Below are 17,788 nucleotides of genomic sequence, written 5' to 3' on the forward strand. Positions count from 1 at the left end.
CGTCTTCTACTCGTCGGTCGGTATTTTAAGTCTCACCTCACTCTTTGCCGGGGATTAGTCTTCCCTAACGACAGCCGTTTGGGTCGCATGTACCGCGGTTTCCTTGTGCCGTGTAAAGGAACGGGGGGTCCAACCCCACTTTTCACGGCACTCACGTTCGACGTTGTGGTTTTCGGAGTCGGTTCAACTTGTACGCTCGTGGGGGGGGGACCCGTTGGGTGCTGGGACTTGCCAGGGACGGGGCGGCATGCGTGGGGTGGGACTCTCTGGCGACGGTGGATACAACTGGCCAGAGGACGCCCTACCTTACCGCGGGTAGCGCGGGCGGGGAGGGTCACACTGGTCTCTCACCTCCGGGCGTTTGACGCTGCGGAGGACTTGAAACGGACACGACACCGGTGGAACCGCGGTTCACTTCGACAAGTGGGTCGACGGCGCCACGGCGGGGTGCCACAGGTTGGTGTCCCTCTTCCTGAGAGGGGCTTTACGGCAGCATCCCCCTAGCACCCCGAGGGCTCCGGCTTGGGAATTGCTCCTAGTGCTGGATGCCCTGTCATCTCCTCCCTTCGAGCCTCTAGCCCAGGTGGAGCTTAAGTGGCTGTCCCTGAAGGCAGCATTTCTGCTTGCCATGATCTCAGGGGAAAACGAGTTGGAGAGCTACATGCCCTCTCCGTGAGCGATACATGCCTGAGGTGGAACTCCGATGGCTCGGGTGTTGCCCTCTGGCCGAACGTGGCGTTCCTGCCCAAAGTGCTTCCACTAGCCCACTCCAATCGGCCTATCCAGCTGGCGCGCTTTAACGTCCCACAGGAGAACGGCACGCCTGAGTTGCTGTGCACTGTGCGTGCCCTAGAGGCGTATATTGGTGCTACGGCCCATATACGACAGTTGCGGCTGTCCCACTGGGTTGTGGATACAATCTCACATGCCTATGGGGCCAGTGGCCGCCCCCCGCCATCAGGGGGTGAGATGTCACTCTACAAGGAGCATCTCAACGTCTTGGGCTGCCCTGAGAGGGGTGTCCCTGGAGACCATCTGCGCTGCGGCATCGTGGGCATCGTCTAGCACATTCTCCAGGTACTACCGGGTCAATGTCGCCACTCCCCATCCTTTGGGCGTGGTCCTGTTGCCGAGCTCCGCTGCTTCCAGCTAGGTAAGCAAGGGTTCGGATTCTTCATGACATGGTTGGTATAGTCATCCAGTGCTGAAAGCACCACCTCTGGCGGTCAGTAGGGACGAAATAGAATGATAGTTACGGCTGTAACTACGGTTCTATGAGTCCCGGATGACCGCCAGAGTTTCCGGTCACTCAGAATTCTTGTGTGCTCGAGAGAAGATTCTGGGAACCGATCCACTAATGACGCCGGCCTATGTAGCCGTAGTCACGTGGGTCACAGGTGACTTTGTTGTTATTGGTACTCGAACTGCGCATGCGTGCGATGGACATATCAAGTGCTGAAAGCACCGCCTCTGGCGGTCATCCGGGACTCATAGAACCGTAGTTACAGCCGTAACTATCGTTCTTCTTGCAGGTCAATGGCTTTTAACTCTCTCTTCTGCTTTCTCTTTTCTTCTGATCCCTTTACCTCAATACAGTGTTTTCCCTTTACCGCATGTTTTATATATATATTTTTCTATTTTCAATACTGGGTTCTTACATCCGAGTCAGCGAAAGTCATGTCCATTTCAGGGCTGAAACACACACAACTACCAAAGTATGTGAGTCACACTGTATTACTTTTTACATTTAGAGTTTTACTTAATGCAAATCCTATATATTCTATAAAAGCAATAGTGCCAGCTGAGTCATAACAAATCTGCATTAGTCGGGGGAGAGAAACAAATCCACCTTAACAAAAATCACTGAACCGGCTTTTATTTTCGTGTAATGAAAAGATAATGAGGTATTTCAAGCTAGATAATGTGCGCAGCAAGCCATTACTAGGGAGAAATGTTGAAAGGCAGTAAGAGCAAATAACAATTGGTATTGGATGAAACAATAATCACCCAAAAAAACACAACAATAAAATATAATTACAAACAGGTTGCCAGACATGAATACAAACTAGAAAAAAGGTGGAACACAACACTAAATATGAGAAAGGAGTCGGAACCTTAAAAAAAACACACAAAAGGAAGGTGACAGGAAATCAGCTTCACCCCTCTTCATCCTCTTATGGGCTTTGACCTATACAAATGGTGCTGGGTTGATTTCAGACAAGAGCAACATGGTTAATATGTATAGAAATAATCCATAGTGATCCCTTTAAAAGGTTAATGAGATAGTATTTTAGAGATTGATCACCTCTTTTGGTCAGACTGACAGACTCCTGACAGCCAGAGAAGAGCATAATAAATCGACCACAGGGTTTGGAAAGGTTGACAGCAATGTATCTGTGTTTGTTTGTATGAGGGGTAACGTGAGTTCAAGTGTCTGCAGATGTTTGGGCCTGTTCTTCATGATTCTGGAAGAATCTCTCGTGTCCGTGATTCAACCTAGTGGCAGATGAAAGTGCAATGTTGTCTCGCAGTAATTTTTAGTAATATTGGCTGTGATAAAGTGTGAGGGCCAGCAGCTGTTTCCACTGTCAACTTGTGTCCAGTATCATCAGAATACAGATGTGCTCTAAAAGCAAGTGGGTTAGGAATCTTCAGCTGAGTGAGTGTGTTTCTGACTATCCATTTCAGTCTGTGCACGTCTGCTTGATGATCTTGGATACAGGTTGTGTGTTTGCCTCTTCTCATCGCTGATGACCCTTGGCTAATTCAGTAGCATAACAAGTGGAAGCCTATAGACATTATGGAACTTGCAGCATACTGTCTCGTGCGATCAGCTGACGGGGAACAGTATAGGTAACCTTTCCCCACGAGAGCCCAGTCACATTATCTCCCTCTCCAAGCCCTTTTGTTCAGGACAGAGGAAATTGACATGAGAAAAAGCACTTTGCAACTAAATAACACCATCACCTCTGCTTTTCCCTTTCTCTCCACTCCATAACATGTCCACTCTCTTGTGGGACAATAGCTGTCCCTGAACACCTCTCTGAACGATGCTAAGAGGGGCTCATTGCAGAGGCTATACCCAATGTTGGATGTAATCATTTGTGACTGCAGTGGTCATTTCAAAAACTGCCAGCATAATCCTTCATCAGCCTTCAAAAAGGGACAGACAATTAGGTGGAAGGTAACAGTGACTTTTTCCTTTGACCACCAAATTCTAAAGAAATCCCCTCAATGCAGTCCTATATAACTCATATCACGCTTACGAAAATGAGTAGGACAGATGTACTGGACAACCTGAAAACATAACCACTCCTCAGCTATTGCTAGTGTGGAGGCATTACCATAATCTAATTTTAACTTGAGATACACAACAGAAAAAGATACATTGGCAAGATACTCTGTTTAAGAAAGCACATGGATGCAACAAGTACAGTAGCTATAAATATTTAATCGTTTGGTCATTTATCTCAAAGTTTCTCCTTTGCTTTCAAATTCCATTTACAACCAAAGTGGGACTTAGCAGATAATGCTGCTGTCCCAGGGAGGTTTACTAAAAGCAGCGAAAGCACAGAGGGCAACAGAGAGGGAAGTTGGCAGATATGCTTGGATCAGCACACAAACAAACAAAAACATATCGTGTGCCTTATCTTCTGATAATGACAGGTTTGCCTTCCACGGCCAGGTATGGGAGCAGGAGGGCAGTGGAGCAGATGGTGCAGAGAAACTAGCATGCTAGGCAGGGCATCTCTGTATGCCAGCTGGCACCGCCGGCCAGGAGCCACCGCCGTCTCTCTCCACTGCGTCTCCTTCCTGGGATACACTCTACATCCTGTCCCTGTCGGGGGGGTTGAAGAGGGCAGGAGGAACAGAAGGAAACCTGTCCTGAACGAAAGGCTGTTTAGGAAGACTTTATTATGGCATGGTTCGCAAAAAGATAGTAGGGATTGCAGAGATATCGGTAAATATTCGAGCGAGAGAAGTGGAGGCTAGAATGAGTCTGTGAGTTGTTTGGTAGAGGTGGTGAATGTCTTTGTGCTGTCTAACAATGAACCCATTCAGTCAGACATCATGAAAGACACATACATTTTTCATAGGGAACTGCTAAGGGAATCACACTGTCCTTTCTGATTCTGAAGGAGAAGCAGAGTTTTTGTGTATCCTGAGCCGTGGACCGGTGGGAGGGGGGGAGGCAGCAGTTGACCTTCTATTTTTCTTTTCTTTACTTTTCAAAAGCTACTCCCTTATGCTGAGCCCAGGTTACTTGTAAGGCATTGAAGGGCATGTAAAAAAATGAGCAGACATATTCACAGTGTTAAATTAGGGCAGTGGCTCCTCTCAATGTCAAGCAGAGATGTCTGACTGTCTCATGAATAATATTGAGACAAGATTTTACACTTTGCTCCATTTACTACAGACAATAACAAGTGCTATGAGTAAAAATGTTAATACTTTTTAATATATATTATAATCCTATGGGCTTTTTCAAGGGGTTTTAAAATATGTTGGTTGGGAAGCACTGCAGTAAAGCTAGCCTCTGCATGGAAGACAAAACTGTTGTGTAAGGTATCAAACTGGACCAAACCGAAGTCGTGGCTATGAACACGTCAAACTCACTGAAGCGCAGCTAAACCAATACAGTTTTTTTCACAAATATCCCAGATAACTCACAGTGAGCTCTCAGCAAGAGTTACATAAGCTGTAAATAAACTGAAAGTCTTGCTCACCACCTGGGCTCTCTCAGTTTGGGACAAAAACACTTTTCTTGACTGTGAACTTCATTAGAGCACTTCTCTACTTACACAAAGGCACACTGTACCGGAACAACCGGCCACACAAGCCTCTCTTTCCGTTGCAATCAACGAAATCTGTCAATATCCTTCCCCTCAGGGCTGTAAACAAGGGTGGCACCAAAACTAAAGTTACATATTTGGCTGCTGTTTTTTTTCCTGGCTGCAATCCGGCCCCATTTGGGCTCACTCCAAACGAGAATAGAAACACTTGACATCTCTCCAAAGTCTTAAACTCTCGCCTGGCTCCGTCTGTCTTGCATATACTCTGCACTCATTTTGAATTCTGAGTCTTCGATCTTTCCATCCCTGACAGTTCCAGGCTGCTATGGTCTGTTGAAAGAACAATAGACAGGCTCACAGTTAACACCCCTCCAAAATCTGTTACCCCCACCCCCCCTCCTCGACCCTTTGCTCAGTGGCCTGTATCTTCTCCCCGTTTTGTCAATCTCACTGTAACTCACTGTCTATTTTCTCTTGCCATCCCTGTTCTTTTGATTCCACGACGATACTTGTTGTCCTCATCACCACATTGTCGTTAAGGGCTCCTCTCTGCAAAGAATAGCCACTGCTGACATCATTCCGAAAGCTCAAATTCACCTTCCATCTCATCGTCCTCTCCTTTGTCAAATCCTGTTCCCATACAACCTCATCCGAATGCTAGCTAAAATCTTGCCTAGGACAGCAAATTGGTCAGGGCCGGCCCTGCCATGACATAAGATCTTTAGGGCTTTAAACGCAAATACGTTAAGGCTTATGATTAACTTGGTTGGATAATTCAGAAATCATTCTATAGAAAAGTAAAACACCCTGATTTCTCTCTTGTTTTATCCACCCAGAAAATACAAATACTTCCTAGCATTTTAAACTTGATTAATACAAAAAATGTTTTTAATCGATTGTCATCATGCAATTTTCAAAAGTGATCTATTCTATTCACTTATATTAAATGTTATTGTGTAAATGATGTTACTTTGCTAAACGGACCAGACCTAGGTTACATCCCATGACAATTATGAAATGCCTACAGCCTCATAGGTTGGTGTCACGCAAAACAGAGCAAGATAACTTTCCTGCTGCAGCTTCAACTACTATTCCCAGACAATTGTACTGCTAATTTCTCCTCTCTGAGTGCATCCACTCACTCGTTTATAGGACTGCCCATCAGGGGACAGGGAGGCAGTAAGGAGAAGTGACACAAAAAGAGATTGAAAGTGATAAAAGGATGGGGGATGACCCCTGCTGGGAATATATCACTTAGCACACACATATAGCATGTCAGCAGTGGCTTTTGAGTGACAGCATGGGGATTCCTTGGGTTATAAAGTGGATGGAGAAGCTGCTGGAGCTTAGCCTAAGGCAGATAAGGTGGTTCACACAACTAGGAGCCAACCATACCTACTGATATTACCTCATAGCAGATATATCAGTAGTGATGTCAGCCAATAAGTAACATGACATTTCAGTAGAGAAATGCCAGATTAGGCAAGATATTTTTGTGGTAATGTGGAAATGGTTTCACCAGTACATCCCATTATATTTTACAACTCAAAGAATGTCCTAAAGTAATCAACCAAAAGTAAACGATCCTTAATAAATGTTTGTTTGTGTTCTGTTTATAGCTTAAAATGATTTAATCAAAAAATAAATATATGTTTTAATCCAATATAATATTGCCATCAGCTTTCAGTCAAGCTATAGCTGTACGGGTACAGGTACAGCTTAAGAAAAGATAATAGAAGAGTGAATAGGAGATATAGAGAATAAAAAGTCAGAAGTGAGCCAAATAAAATTACGTAACTTAAGAGTGTCTTGCTATACTGAATACAAAACTGAGAAAGAGAGAGAGGGTGTGCAGGAAATTCTGAAATACTTCCTCATTCTCACAGCTGGTCTAAGACACCCTAAAATACAGTTCCCAGCCTGCACTCACATTATTAAAATACTTAGGCATGCAGCTTTAAAAGACACAAATATAGGCCACTAAAAGAATAGAGGAGTCCACACTTTTACTGTACAGTGCACAAACTAACACGCACAAACAAGCTTAGTCAATCCGTGCACACTGAGTGCAGTAGCAGTACCTGTCAACTTCCCTCATTCATATTTCACACAGCCATTTATCACACACACACACACACACACACGCCCACACACCCACACAGACAATTGAGTGAATGTTAAGGTGTTAGCATTTAGTGTACTTGAATGCAAAGTGCTGTAATTGTGTGTGTGTGTGTGTGTGTGTGTGTGTGTGTGTGTGTGTGTGTGTGTGTGTGTGTGGTGTTGGTGTGGTGTGGTGTGTGTGTGTGTGTGTGTGTGTGTGTGTGTGTGTGTGTGTGTGTGTGTGTGTGTGTGTGTGTGTGTGTGTGTGTGTGTGTGTGTGTGTGTGTGTGTGTGTGTGTGTGTGTGTGTGTGTGTGTGTGTGTGTGTGATGCTGCCGCCAAGGGGGAACGTCTTTTCCCGTGTGCTTTGTTGTGGCTAGTGTTGAGACTCTGAGCCAGGTGGAACTACGCAATGGTGATAAGATGAACCATGAGGTGCAACTATATAAATCTTTCTCTCCCACTCGTGTTTATTTTTCTCTTACAATTTTTGTTTCTTTTCTCTTTTTTTTTGTGTGCAGGAGAGTATGTTACGTTTGAATAAAATCCACAAGCAGATATGTTCAGCTAATTTGAATATGTGAAAACTACTACAATGTATTCCAGATTGGTTTGCTGTTTGCTAGGAGAGAGCAGCAAGAAGATTATTTTACAAACTCAGATTAAAGCATATCAAGATATGACATCTCTGATACTGTAAATTGGGTTTTAAGGCAATGAAAATAGTCCAATTCTATTGGTATTTATGTTTGTATGCCTCTTCTATTCTGGAGCAGGATAAACATTTTAAATCCAAATACTATATAATAAGAAAAACAGTGAAACTAACTAAAAACGTTGAAATGTGATTATAAAAAGAAACCCAGAACTAAAACATTATGTATTGGATCAACATCCATGATCAGCTACTTATGATCCGTCTGAAATATGAGCTAAATATACAAAAAAGTCAATATCTGCCACATAACCACTTCCACACAACAGACTAATACATGTTTTCTTGATAACAATTTATAATAGAGTATGTGACTTACAGAGTAGTCAGAGTTAGAATTATGTTAATGAAGCCAGTTAAACAAAAAATAAATCTTACATGTTTTTGTGTTTTTTGCCTGATAAATGACTGAAACTAAGTAATTATCAAACAAGTTAGCAATTTATTTGTTGTTTACATTTTTGAAGTGAGTATGTTCTGCAGGCTCAGCATGTCAGAGTAGATAGAGACAAGACACACTACCATTGAGGCAATCGGATAGCTGTGTACTGGGGGTACTGAGAGGTGCAAGGTCTCCTGACAGGAGTTAGAGAAGCACAACAGCAAACATAGCTGTTCAGAGAAATAGCTCTCTGAGCAAGGCGGAAGATTATTTGCAGAATAAATATTTGTATTGCTTTTACTGCTCTTGATCCAGAGAACTACACCACCTGAGTAAAAAGCTATTTTTGCTGCTGGGTTAAAGCAGCATGCCGTTGCTGCACAGTCTTCCTGAACAAGTGCAGGTAGCCCAATCCTGCTGAGTAACAGTGTAACACAGCAGATAACCTTAAATGACTGCAGCTATAAAATCCATTTAATCACAACAGCGTAGACCTTCACTAACCTTGCCACAATGGCTGCATGTTTGCAGAGCATGACAGGGGATCCTGAAGCTCTGCAGACTTGCTCAGTGTGATAAGGCCAAAGATGATAAATGATGAGACTGCATTACTGCAGGCTACAATGCCTTGCTGTGTTGAACAAAAATGTGCAGTACAGGACAATAGTGTGATATATTATGCCATTAGCCTCCCAACAGAGCTGTACTTTACCATGCAGAGCCGAGGTGTTTTAGGCAGGACCCGGTGACTGTAATATAATATAGCAGTTTAGAGTCCCCCTGGCAGTCTTTGCCCCTTGTGGCCTCTGAAGAGCAACGTTCCCCTCTCATACTTCAGTTGAAAGGGCACCTAGAGAACGCAGTATGTTGTGTAATAGTAATCCCATGATCTATTTACCATTGGTTTCATAAATCATCCCAACAGCTGCCTCCACAGCCTAAGCATACTCTTGCTCTATGTCTGCCCCTCCTTACCCCCTCCTTGTAAGCCACTCCACTTCACCATCGACTCCCTCTGTCTCTCTACAATAGAGCTAAATGCTGCGTGTGCATACTGATTTGGACTCAAGAGTCTGGACAAAAAATTATGCCAGGTTTTGGATTTTTTTGGCAGAGTGAGAAGACAGCTGTGTATATATTAGGGTGAAAAAGCCAAACCGTTTAACTTTTGTCAAGTACAGCAGTGTGTAGACTGACAGAATGCCAACACACACTCACTCACAGCAATTTTGGTGTGAAATCCTGAGGCTTAAATGTACACCACCTCCTTTTTTCTGCATGGGGTCCACACTTGAGCTCAACAATGAGGTCCAGTTACATGGAGACTTAATGTAATGGTGGTTTAGGAAAGATGCTGCAGTGCTACTTTTTAGTGACACCACCCATTGGACATAAACCGAGTCTCAGACGACAGAATAGGACCACAGTTAAGGGCAGTTAATCTACTTCCTCTGTCTAGTTCTGTCGTGGTTTAATTTCTTCATCCCTACATCTTTAACTGTTACAACAAAATGCCTAATTTATAGTTTTTGAAGGTCATAGATAGCCTCTATTATAGATGCCTCAGGCCAATACTCCAATACTCAGGCCAATACTGTTGAATTAGCATTCCCGTGGTAAAGGAAGGGATGTGTTAGTGTGCATGCGAGTCTCCCAAAATCACAAATGGCTCTCCTAACCAAAACCGTGAAATATTACGGCCATATTCATCACCAGGTACACCGAGAGAAGAAGAAAAGACTGCGTGACATAAACAAACAACAAATAGCGTGTGCGTTCCATTTTCACTCTACAACGAGAAGTTCATGGGGCTTCCCCGAACCTGTGTCGAGAGCTGGAGTTAAATAAAATCTCAGATTTGCCTAATAGTTTGTTTGGGTCCCTCACTTCCGTTTCGCTTCTCATGCACTGATTCGCTAAGCTGAACAGCCAATCAGAGTGATTTCTTTGACCGACGGCCTTTGGCCGACAGCGTCCCGATTCAACATGTCTAATCGGCGGGAGAAGGTGTCGGCACGGTCGAAAAGACACAACGGTGCAGTACACACCAATCTGAGTAGGGCGACACGACGCTCATTGACGGGCCGACATCTATCCACGCCGAAAATCGGCTTGGTGTGTAAGGACCTTTACAGCAACAGCCTGGAAGATTCACAGCAGGATAGAAGAGGAAGATGCATAAACAGGAAGACTTAAAAATCATGAAGATACTTTTTTAAACCTGCATAACTGATTTTGTTTGCATACTCATGGCAGTGATGTGACGATGACATATTTTCCCTCCGCAATGACGGAGCAGCATTTGCATTCATGTGGAGATGTGGATTAAATATTCTCTCTCTTTTAGATCTGTAACACCAGAGGGAAATATCTGACTTTTAAACTGCCCTTTGTTCCACTGTGTTTACCAGCCACCAACTAACAGGGCCTGCTGTTTGGTGAGTAAGTAATGTACAGTGTTTTTGTTGTTGTTTTTTCCCTGAAGGCAGCTGCCTGTAGCGGCCAAAAACTAGACGTGAGAGATGTGAAAGTGAACCAAAACAGTAATGTTGGGGATGGCGGATAAAATTCTCTGCAGTCACTACAAGATTTTCTTTCATATTTTCATTCAATACAGTACACTGTTGTTATTATATAAAATAAAGCCGATACAAAGTGCCACTAAGTCACTGAAGCAGTATTAGCATGGAAGTCGAGATACAGAAGCAGCTGTTGTAAGACTGTGCTTCCACTGTAATGTAACAAATTAAAACAATAATTGCTAATGACTCTTATAATACCATTTTCTCTCATGTAATTGTAACACACACATCCCTTAGGCAACATGAGCATACAAACAATTTAATTTCCCCTGGAAACAGATGCAGATTGAACCATCTCTGGCTCTGTGGTGATACTGTCAGCAGCAGACAGATAATAGGGCCACACTCACAGTCTCCTCCGAATGTGCAATCATTCTGAATTACGCACAAAAGGAAGGACATAAACAGGAACTTTCCAGGGAAATGGATCCAAATATAGCTCCCATTTCCAGTAAGGAAATACTTACAAAAACAGCATGTGCAGCACCTTATAGACACACTTAAAGAGCTGTGCACAGAAGGGCTTATTCAGATAATCCCAGTGTATCCTTTAAACCAGCCGTGTTGTAGTTTAGGAGGGGCTACAACCAACCATTTATTTTATTCAGCAGATTTACCGTCAAGGAAATAAACAGTTGTGTATATTTTGTATGCCATCTTTAAAATGATCTATCAAGCAAAAACGCCAAATATTCCTTTGGTTATAGTTTACAAAAAGCATTGTTTTGTTGTTTTCCTATACCATTAACAACATCAGCTTTGCCTTTGAGAAACTACTAGGCACTGTTATCTGACATTATATAGACTAAGCAATTAATATATGAATACAAAAATAACCAATTCAAATTAATTGTTGATGAAAATAAACATTAGTTAGAGCCCTCAAAATAATCTGACATGTCGACAAAGGGATTTACTTAACCTAAAACACCAGCTATCACTCAGCTGGATGTAAAACAAGCCACAACATCTCCATTTGTTACTAAAACCACAGACCCCGGATCAGTCCTCAGGAGCGAACAGGATGCAGCTGCAACACCTTACTGACCAGACGTGGCTGAACCGCAAGTAAACCCCTGCTACAGTCAGCCACTAATAGCATATATTTACACTGGAAGGCTGTAAATAAGAAATAAGGAATTATACACTTTTAAACATATGCGCCAACCAACAGGGTTACACAAAACACTGAGTATATAGCCTCAATCTGAGGTTATAGTTCAACTGTAAAAGGTAAATTATCACAATTACTCTAAAAGAGCATACAAAATACAAGACAGCTGCACAACAATCAGTGCCTGGGTCAAAGCAATTTGAGTGAGGCAACAGGGACCAGCCCCAGCCAGGGTCCATGCCTGGCTTCAATGGTACCAAGTGATTAACACAGACTGCGCCAGACAGGGATTTTTACAACACTGGAGCACAGCTCTCTCCTGACAGCCAACACTCTCACTGGTAGAGCAGATCTAGAGGGAAAGGATCAATCTTAGGAGGGAACTCAATACATGATTGAGGCAAGAAAAGAGTCTAGGAGAAAGAGTAGAAGAAGGGGGAGGCAAGGTGAGGTGATAACAATGTGAGTAACACATTTATCTTCACGCATAAAAAAAGTAGACAAGAGCAAGAGTGCTCGTCTCTCATTAATCTAACAGATGAGGGGGAAATGCAGGCCCATTAATCACTCCTGCTGGCTAGTAAACAAAAGGCCACTCCGCTCCAGATTTTTCCTTGACAGTTCATAGCACAGGTTTTCAGGGAAAATATATAGGAAATCTGTACAGAATCCGCATGTATAAAAAAAGCAAGTATATGTGCATAAAGTATAAATATGTACATCTAAATTGGTGTCTTGAGTGAATTTCAGTTCATAATTACTTGAGCCTGATTTGCACTGGGCAAAATACGACATGCAGCCTCCAACCTCCAAGGAACAAATGTGATATATGAACTGAAATGCTAATTCAAAACAGCAGATGCACACCATTTGCGCGTCCATATTCAGAAACAGTCACTTTTACTTCTACTATAGCTGATAATGGATCGGCAAGCATTGCATGATGAAAAGAGCCATTAGGCCAACATTCAGTTACTTTGGGGCGATTTGCATAAATGTATCAAATAAAAGCTGCAGTCAAGCAGTTTAGAGACAAGGAAAAGGTTAGATGTTAGAGCTGAACATACAGCTGCAGGAAACTCTCTATTACAGGAGGCAACAGTTACATTAAATTGTAAAGCATTTCCTGGAGTTCAGAGCGAGGTTAGGACAACAGGACACATTGAGGATGTCTGGAAGGCAATGTAATTGAACAGGAGAACAGAACAGAGACAGGGTGGTGTGGAAGGAAGATGGAGTCTGTCGATGATACAGTCACATAATACTCACACCACAGAGGGCACTTGTGTTAGACTCAAATCCTTGCCAGACCATCTGTGCTGGGGTACATGATGCTATTACCAAGTGTCGACCTTGACTATCCATGCAAAAGCTCCCTTTACACTGTTCTGATCCACTTGGGGGGTGAACTGAAGATATGCTGGCATAGGTAGACACATTATCTCCAGGGGTGGTAAAGAGGCACTACAGGGTATTAACTGTTAGCTCCTTAAAATGCAGGGAAAGGTTTGTGAGCTGATGGGGGAATACATGCAGCCTTAAGTCTCATTGTTTTAGCCAATTTGTAGCAACTGCTGCAGACGTTTGAGTTGTATTATCCTTGATAGGAATTCAAAAAAGAAAGTTTGCTCTTTTCATACTGTTAGCTAAAATAAAGATAAAAGCAAAACAGCTAAATGTACTGAACTTAGTACATCTCTAATATGCAGGGTAATTTAATGCAATATTTTCACAAGAGCACCTACCTTTGAGCTGGTCAGCCACAACACTGTGTCCTATTCTCTCAATGACTTGTCCATCTTGATGCTGGTAGCGGTCGTCCAGGAAGTTGGCAGTGGCCTCTGATAGGTGGACCTTCCCAGCCACTCCCAACTGCTCCATTAGGTTGGCCAGGTTGACGTCATTTGACCAAACATCAAACTTGAAGCGTTTCATGCCCAGGATACCACAGAGCACAGTACCAGTGTGGACACCCACTCTCATGTTGACCATCTCCCTCTTCTCCTGGCAGAACTGTTCAATAGCCTGAATCATGCCCAGGCCCATCTCTACGCAGCAATAAGCATGGTCTGGTCTGGGTTCAGGACAACCAGCCACGCAGTAGTAACAGTCTCCTAAAGTACTGATTTTTTCACAGCCAGTGAGCTCACAAAGTCGGTCAAAACGTCCAAATAAGTCATTTAGAAGCCCAACAAGGGCATGAGCAGATTTATTGGCCGACATCTTGGTGAAGCCCACAATGTCTGCAAAGAGGATGCTGACAGGCTCCATCCGTTTCATGTTAAAGGGTCTGAATATGATCTGGCCACGAGGGATGGAGGTTTTCTTGCGTTTATTGTTTTTAGGGCTAGAGATGACAGCTGCTGCACCGCTCGTGGAGTATCGTTTAACAGAATTGTCACCTATCTCCTCGTCACCCTGCTTCATGAGTTCATCAGCAACGATTCTGGGCATGACAGAGTGGATCATTCGCTCTTTCAAGGCTTTCTCCACCTCCAGATCTTTGCCATGCATGATAGCTTGTCCCACCTTAAGGAAGGTGCTTCGCGAACGTACCTCGGACATAATGAACAGGTGGATGCCAATGGCGTGGGCACAGAGGTGGAGCAGAGCTTTGGCTGGGCCAAGCCAACATAATGTATCCCAGTCTGACAGAGAGGCTAGGCTCCAGTTATCCCCTGCCTGCGTCAGATGCAACCAGCTCAGACTCTCAAAAAAGAAAGAGTAGAGAAACCCGAGCATGATAGAAGCATAGAGGCGAACATGGAGAACACTGTATAGCAACAGAAGAACCTCAATACAGAGGGAGAAGGTGCCTACAGGAGAAATACAAGGGGACCAGGAGCTACTTCCTAGAGGCTTATCATAGGACAGGTTGTAATCGGGCCCCATGCCACTGAATTCTTCCATATCAAGTGCAGCTGTTGGAGTCTCTGTATCCCTGAAACTTGATGTCTGGATCTGGGGGGCCAGGGTTAGGGTGAAGGTTACAATGATGAGCAGCAGCGAAGCTTGGTTGTAGCAGCGAGAGTAAAGCTTAGTAAAAGTTAAGAGAAAGAGAATGAGGCAGAAGAGGAGGAAAGATGCAGTGGGAATAAGAAAGGCAAGCCTGTCACAGCGGGAAGGGTTTGCAGCAAAATACAATCCCCAGAGGAGGGCAGCGACAACCAGGTAAAACAGCACATAGCGGAAGCGCCGCCGGGTCTGAGGGAAACATCGTTCTCTACAGGCTTCTTCCAGGATTGAAGAGTCAAATTTAGGGTCCCAGAAATGACCAGCAGATCGCTCAAAAAGCTGAGGCATCTTTTTCTGTGAGCGAAAGTTCTTAACCACTGTCCTCTTGACTCCAGACTCTCCAGAACTGCAGCTGGATGAAATGCTGTACTTGCAATGCTTGGATCCCCCCATGAAGCCTCCTCCAATTGAACCCAGCGGCCCGCCTCCATGCTTGTGTTTGACACTACTGCCAATCCTAACGGAGACGCCTCCATCTCCACTTGAGTCACAGCTAACTTCTGTGTTGCGAGGCAGCAGTTGTTGATGTTGGGGGGATGCCATGTTGCTTTTTAATCTATCCAAAAATCAGAGACTATTAGACTACTAGAAGGGACACTTATTTCACAGATCGAGTTGATAAAGAAGTAAAGCTTAGTATGCGGCTGCAGTATAACAACTAGGGCAATGATTGTTTCTCAGAGAAAACTACACTCAGTAAGCAGTGTAATGGCTATAGAAACACCAGCAGACCTTCCACAAGTTTTGGCTTGTTCATTATTGCCCCTCATGACGTCAATCCCTGCATTCCTCTAAATTCCCGTGTGTTGGACGCACTTGACTGCACAGTTAACTTGCTGCTTGCTCTGTTATTTTCCAAATTCACTCAGCTGCCACACGTAGTTGCACCTACTGGAACAATATTTTGGAAAACTCGACAATTACAAAATAATCTACGTAAGGGGGAAAAAAGAAACAACCACTTGAAAATGTGCTTAAATAGTTCTTGTGAAATCGTGAGTGTGTGAAATCAAATCCAGTTACATTTTCGAATAGCCTGATGCAATCAATATCCTTTTTTAATTATCAGTGCATCCCATTAAATCCCAGTTCTCCACTCCGTTTTCCGTTCCGCTCAGCTCCACTGAGGATACACACTAATAGGCTACCTCCTGGAATTAACCCCGTTTTGTTAATAGGTCTGTGCAAAACTTCATCCAAAAAAACACCCTCCGCAATGTTTGATTGGACTCTAGATCTGTGATTTGTGGTCTCGATGGAAAAAATAGCTTTTATTTAAAGACGCAGAGAAACTCCAGGTACAGGGCACGTGAGCGCAATAACTGCAATCAGCGTTTTTATTTATACACACTCTCCTTGCTGCAGGGCCTAATAGCTACTATTTCCGCGGACGGAGCCCCGTCCTTTCCTGACTTTCTCCTCGCAAGTCTCCGTCACTGCTGCATCTCCAAAACAAGGGGATCGTGAGCAGAGGACACATTCATGAGACCTGAGGCGCAGACAATCCCGATAAATTGTTTTATTTCAATTGACCTTAGCTGTCAGTAACTCGTGTGTAAAGGGCTTTTCACGAAACAGTTTTGGGTCTGCGTTAGTATGCCTTGGATCCCACAATAAAATCAATGTAGCCAATTCATCGTCACTGTGCGCCCCACGGAATGTCCAGATATTGTGACCATGGAGGTTCCTGAGATCAGCCTTGAGCAGACATGAAGTATCGTCCAGTCTCTCCTTTTTCTCTCAAGTGAACTTTGCCCACCGTTGCTCGATCTCCCTAAAAGGCAGACAACGAAAGCCCGGAGAGAGTGGGGCTAATTACAAGGTACCTCCGCTCCAATGCACCCCCCACACCAGGAGTCCCACAGGTCAGAGCTGAGTGCCGCCTTGATCCAGACACTTTAATTGAATTGCAAGGGATACACAAGAGAATGTCTTCATACCTCCGACGAATTCCTCTTAAATTCCAGGAGAAATATGGGCTGAAGGCTCAGGGCTGCTGAGTCAAGCCTGTCCATTCCCAGGCTCGTTAAGTGCAATAATAGATTGTTTTATCCCCGTTATCTGACCATTATCTGTGCGCTGCAGCAGAGTGGTTGCTTTCTATCCAGGCGCGGTGGGCAACGCTGAGACCGCAGCCGCCACCATCTTCTGTGCGCTGACAGCCGTCCAGCAGCGAGTAATGTGTGTGCTTGAGAGTGTGTGACTGTGAATACGTGTGCCAGTGTGTAAAGTACGCCGAAACTAAATAGAGATGACCGCTTTTTTCTTTCAAAATAAAACCGTTTACATTTAATGGCATAAGAAAACGATACATTGATAGGTGGTCTACTACTTTTGTGACATCGACCTGTCACCTGTTTTCACCAATAGAGCAACTCACATGACTTAAAATGTAAATTAGTTGGCATGAAGAACAAGGTAGGCTATTTTTATAATTCTCCTCTCAAATAAAGAATAATTATGTCCATCATGAGAAACAAAAACAAAATTCTACTCGATCAAACACAATTTTTCGGATGATTACACAGTTGAGTGCATTTATTTGTATACAAATGCAACTTCACACTGCTACACAGAAACAGGAGCACCTCTCCAATGTCTCAATGCTCCAGCTATTCCCTTCTTTGGAGGCCAAACTCAATATAAAGCCAGACTTTATAGTGCCAGAATATATTCAAATAGTTGCTTCTATCATGTAGGGCACATGCTTTCAAAGGCTCTAAAATATGAATTTCAACCCAAAAAAGCGATTAAAAACAAAATGAAGGTGCTTTATTTTTGAAAAATGTGTAGCCGTGTTTCCGGTTTGGTAGCTACCGTTGGCTTGACACAGCTTTCTCTTTGGCGAGCACGCGCTTGATAGAAAGAAAAAGACTGAAGTAACGAGCACGTTCTTTAGAGAAGGGTGGGGACGAATGATCGACACGAGCCCTTTTCGGTTCAACGATGAAGCCCGTCCACCTTATTGTCTTCCCCTTCACCCTTTACAATTATAATATACTCTTTTTTAATAGTATATCAATGTAAACATCTGTCCTGGAATGATATCAGAGGAAAATTAAGAGGTGTCATTGGAGTGAAATTG

The 17,788-nt window shown here is 43.7% G+C and overlaps 1 protein-coding gene across 1 annotated transcript in view; it reads right to left on the bottom strand.

Annotated features, from left to right (window-relative positions):
• The window catches only part of LOC104960179 (adenylate cyclase type 9-like), a 54,988-nt gene extending 38,108 nt beyond the window's left edge, over positions 1-16,880 (bottom strand). The window contains exon 1 of the mRNA XM_010788154.1: positions 13,434-16,880. Within this exon, the coding sequence (XP_010786456.1) occupies positions 13,434-15,246 (1,813 nt within the window). The 5' untranslated portion in view covers positions 15,247-16,880. The remainder of the gene's footprint in view (positions 1-13,433) is intronic.
• Between the last annotated feature and the right edge of the window lie 908 nt (positions 16,881-17,788).

The sequence above is a fragment of the Notothenia coriiceps genome, unplaced genomic scaffold (assembly GCF_000735185.1).
Source record: "Notothenia coriiceps isolate Sejong01 unplaced genomic scaffold, NC01 NC01_scaffold00031603, whole genome shotgun sequence".
Taxonomy (NCBI): domain Eukaryota; kingdom Metazoa; phylum Chordata; class Actinopteri; order Perciformes; family Nototheniidae; genus Notothenia; species Notothenia coriiceps.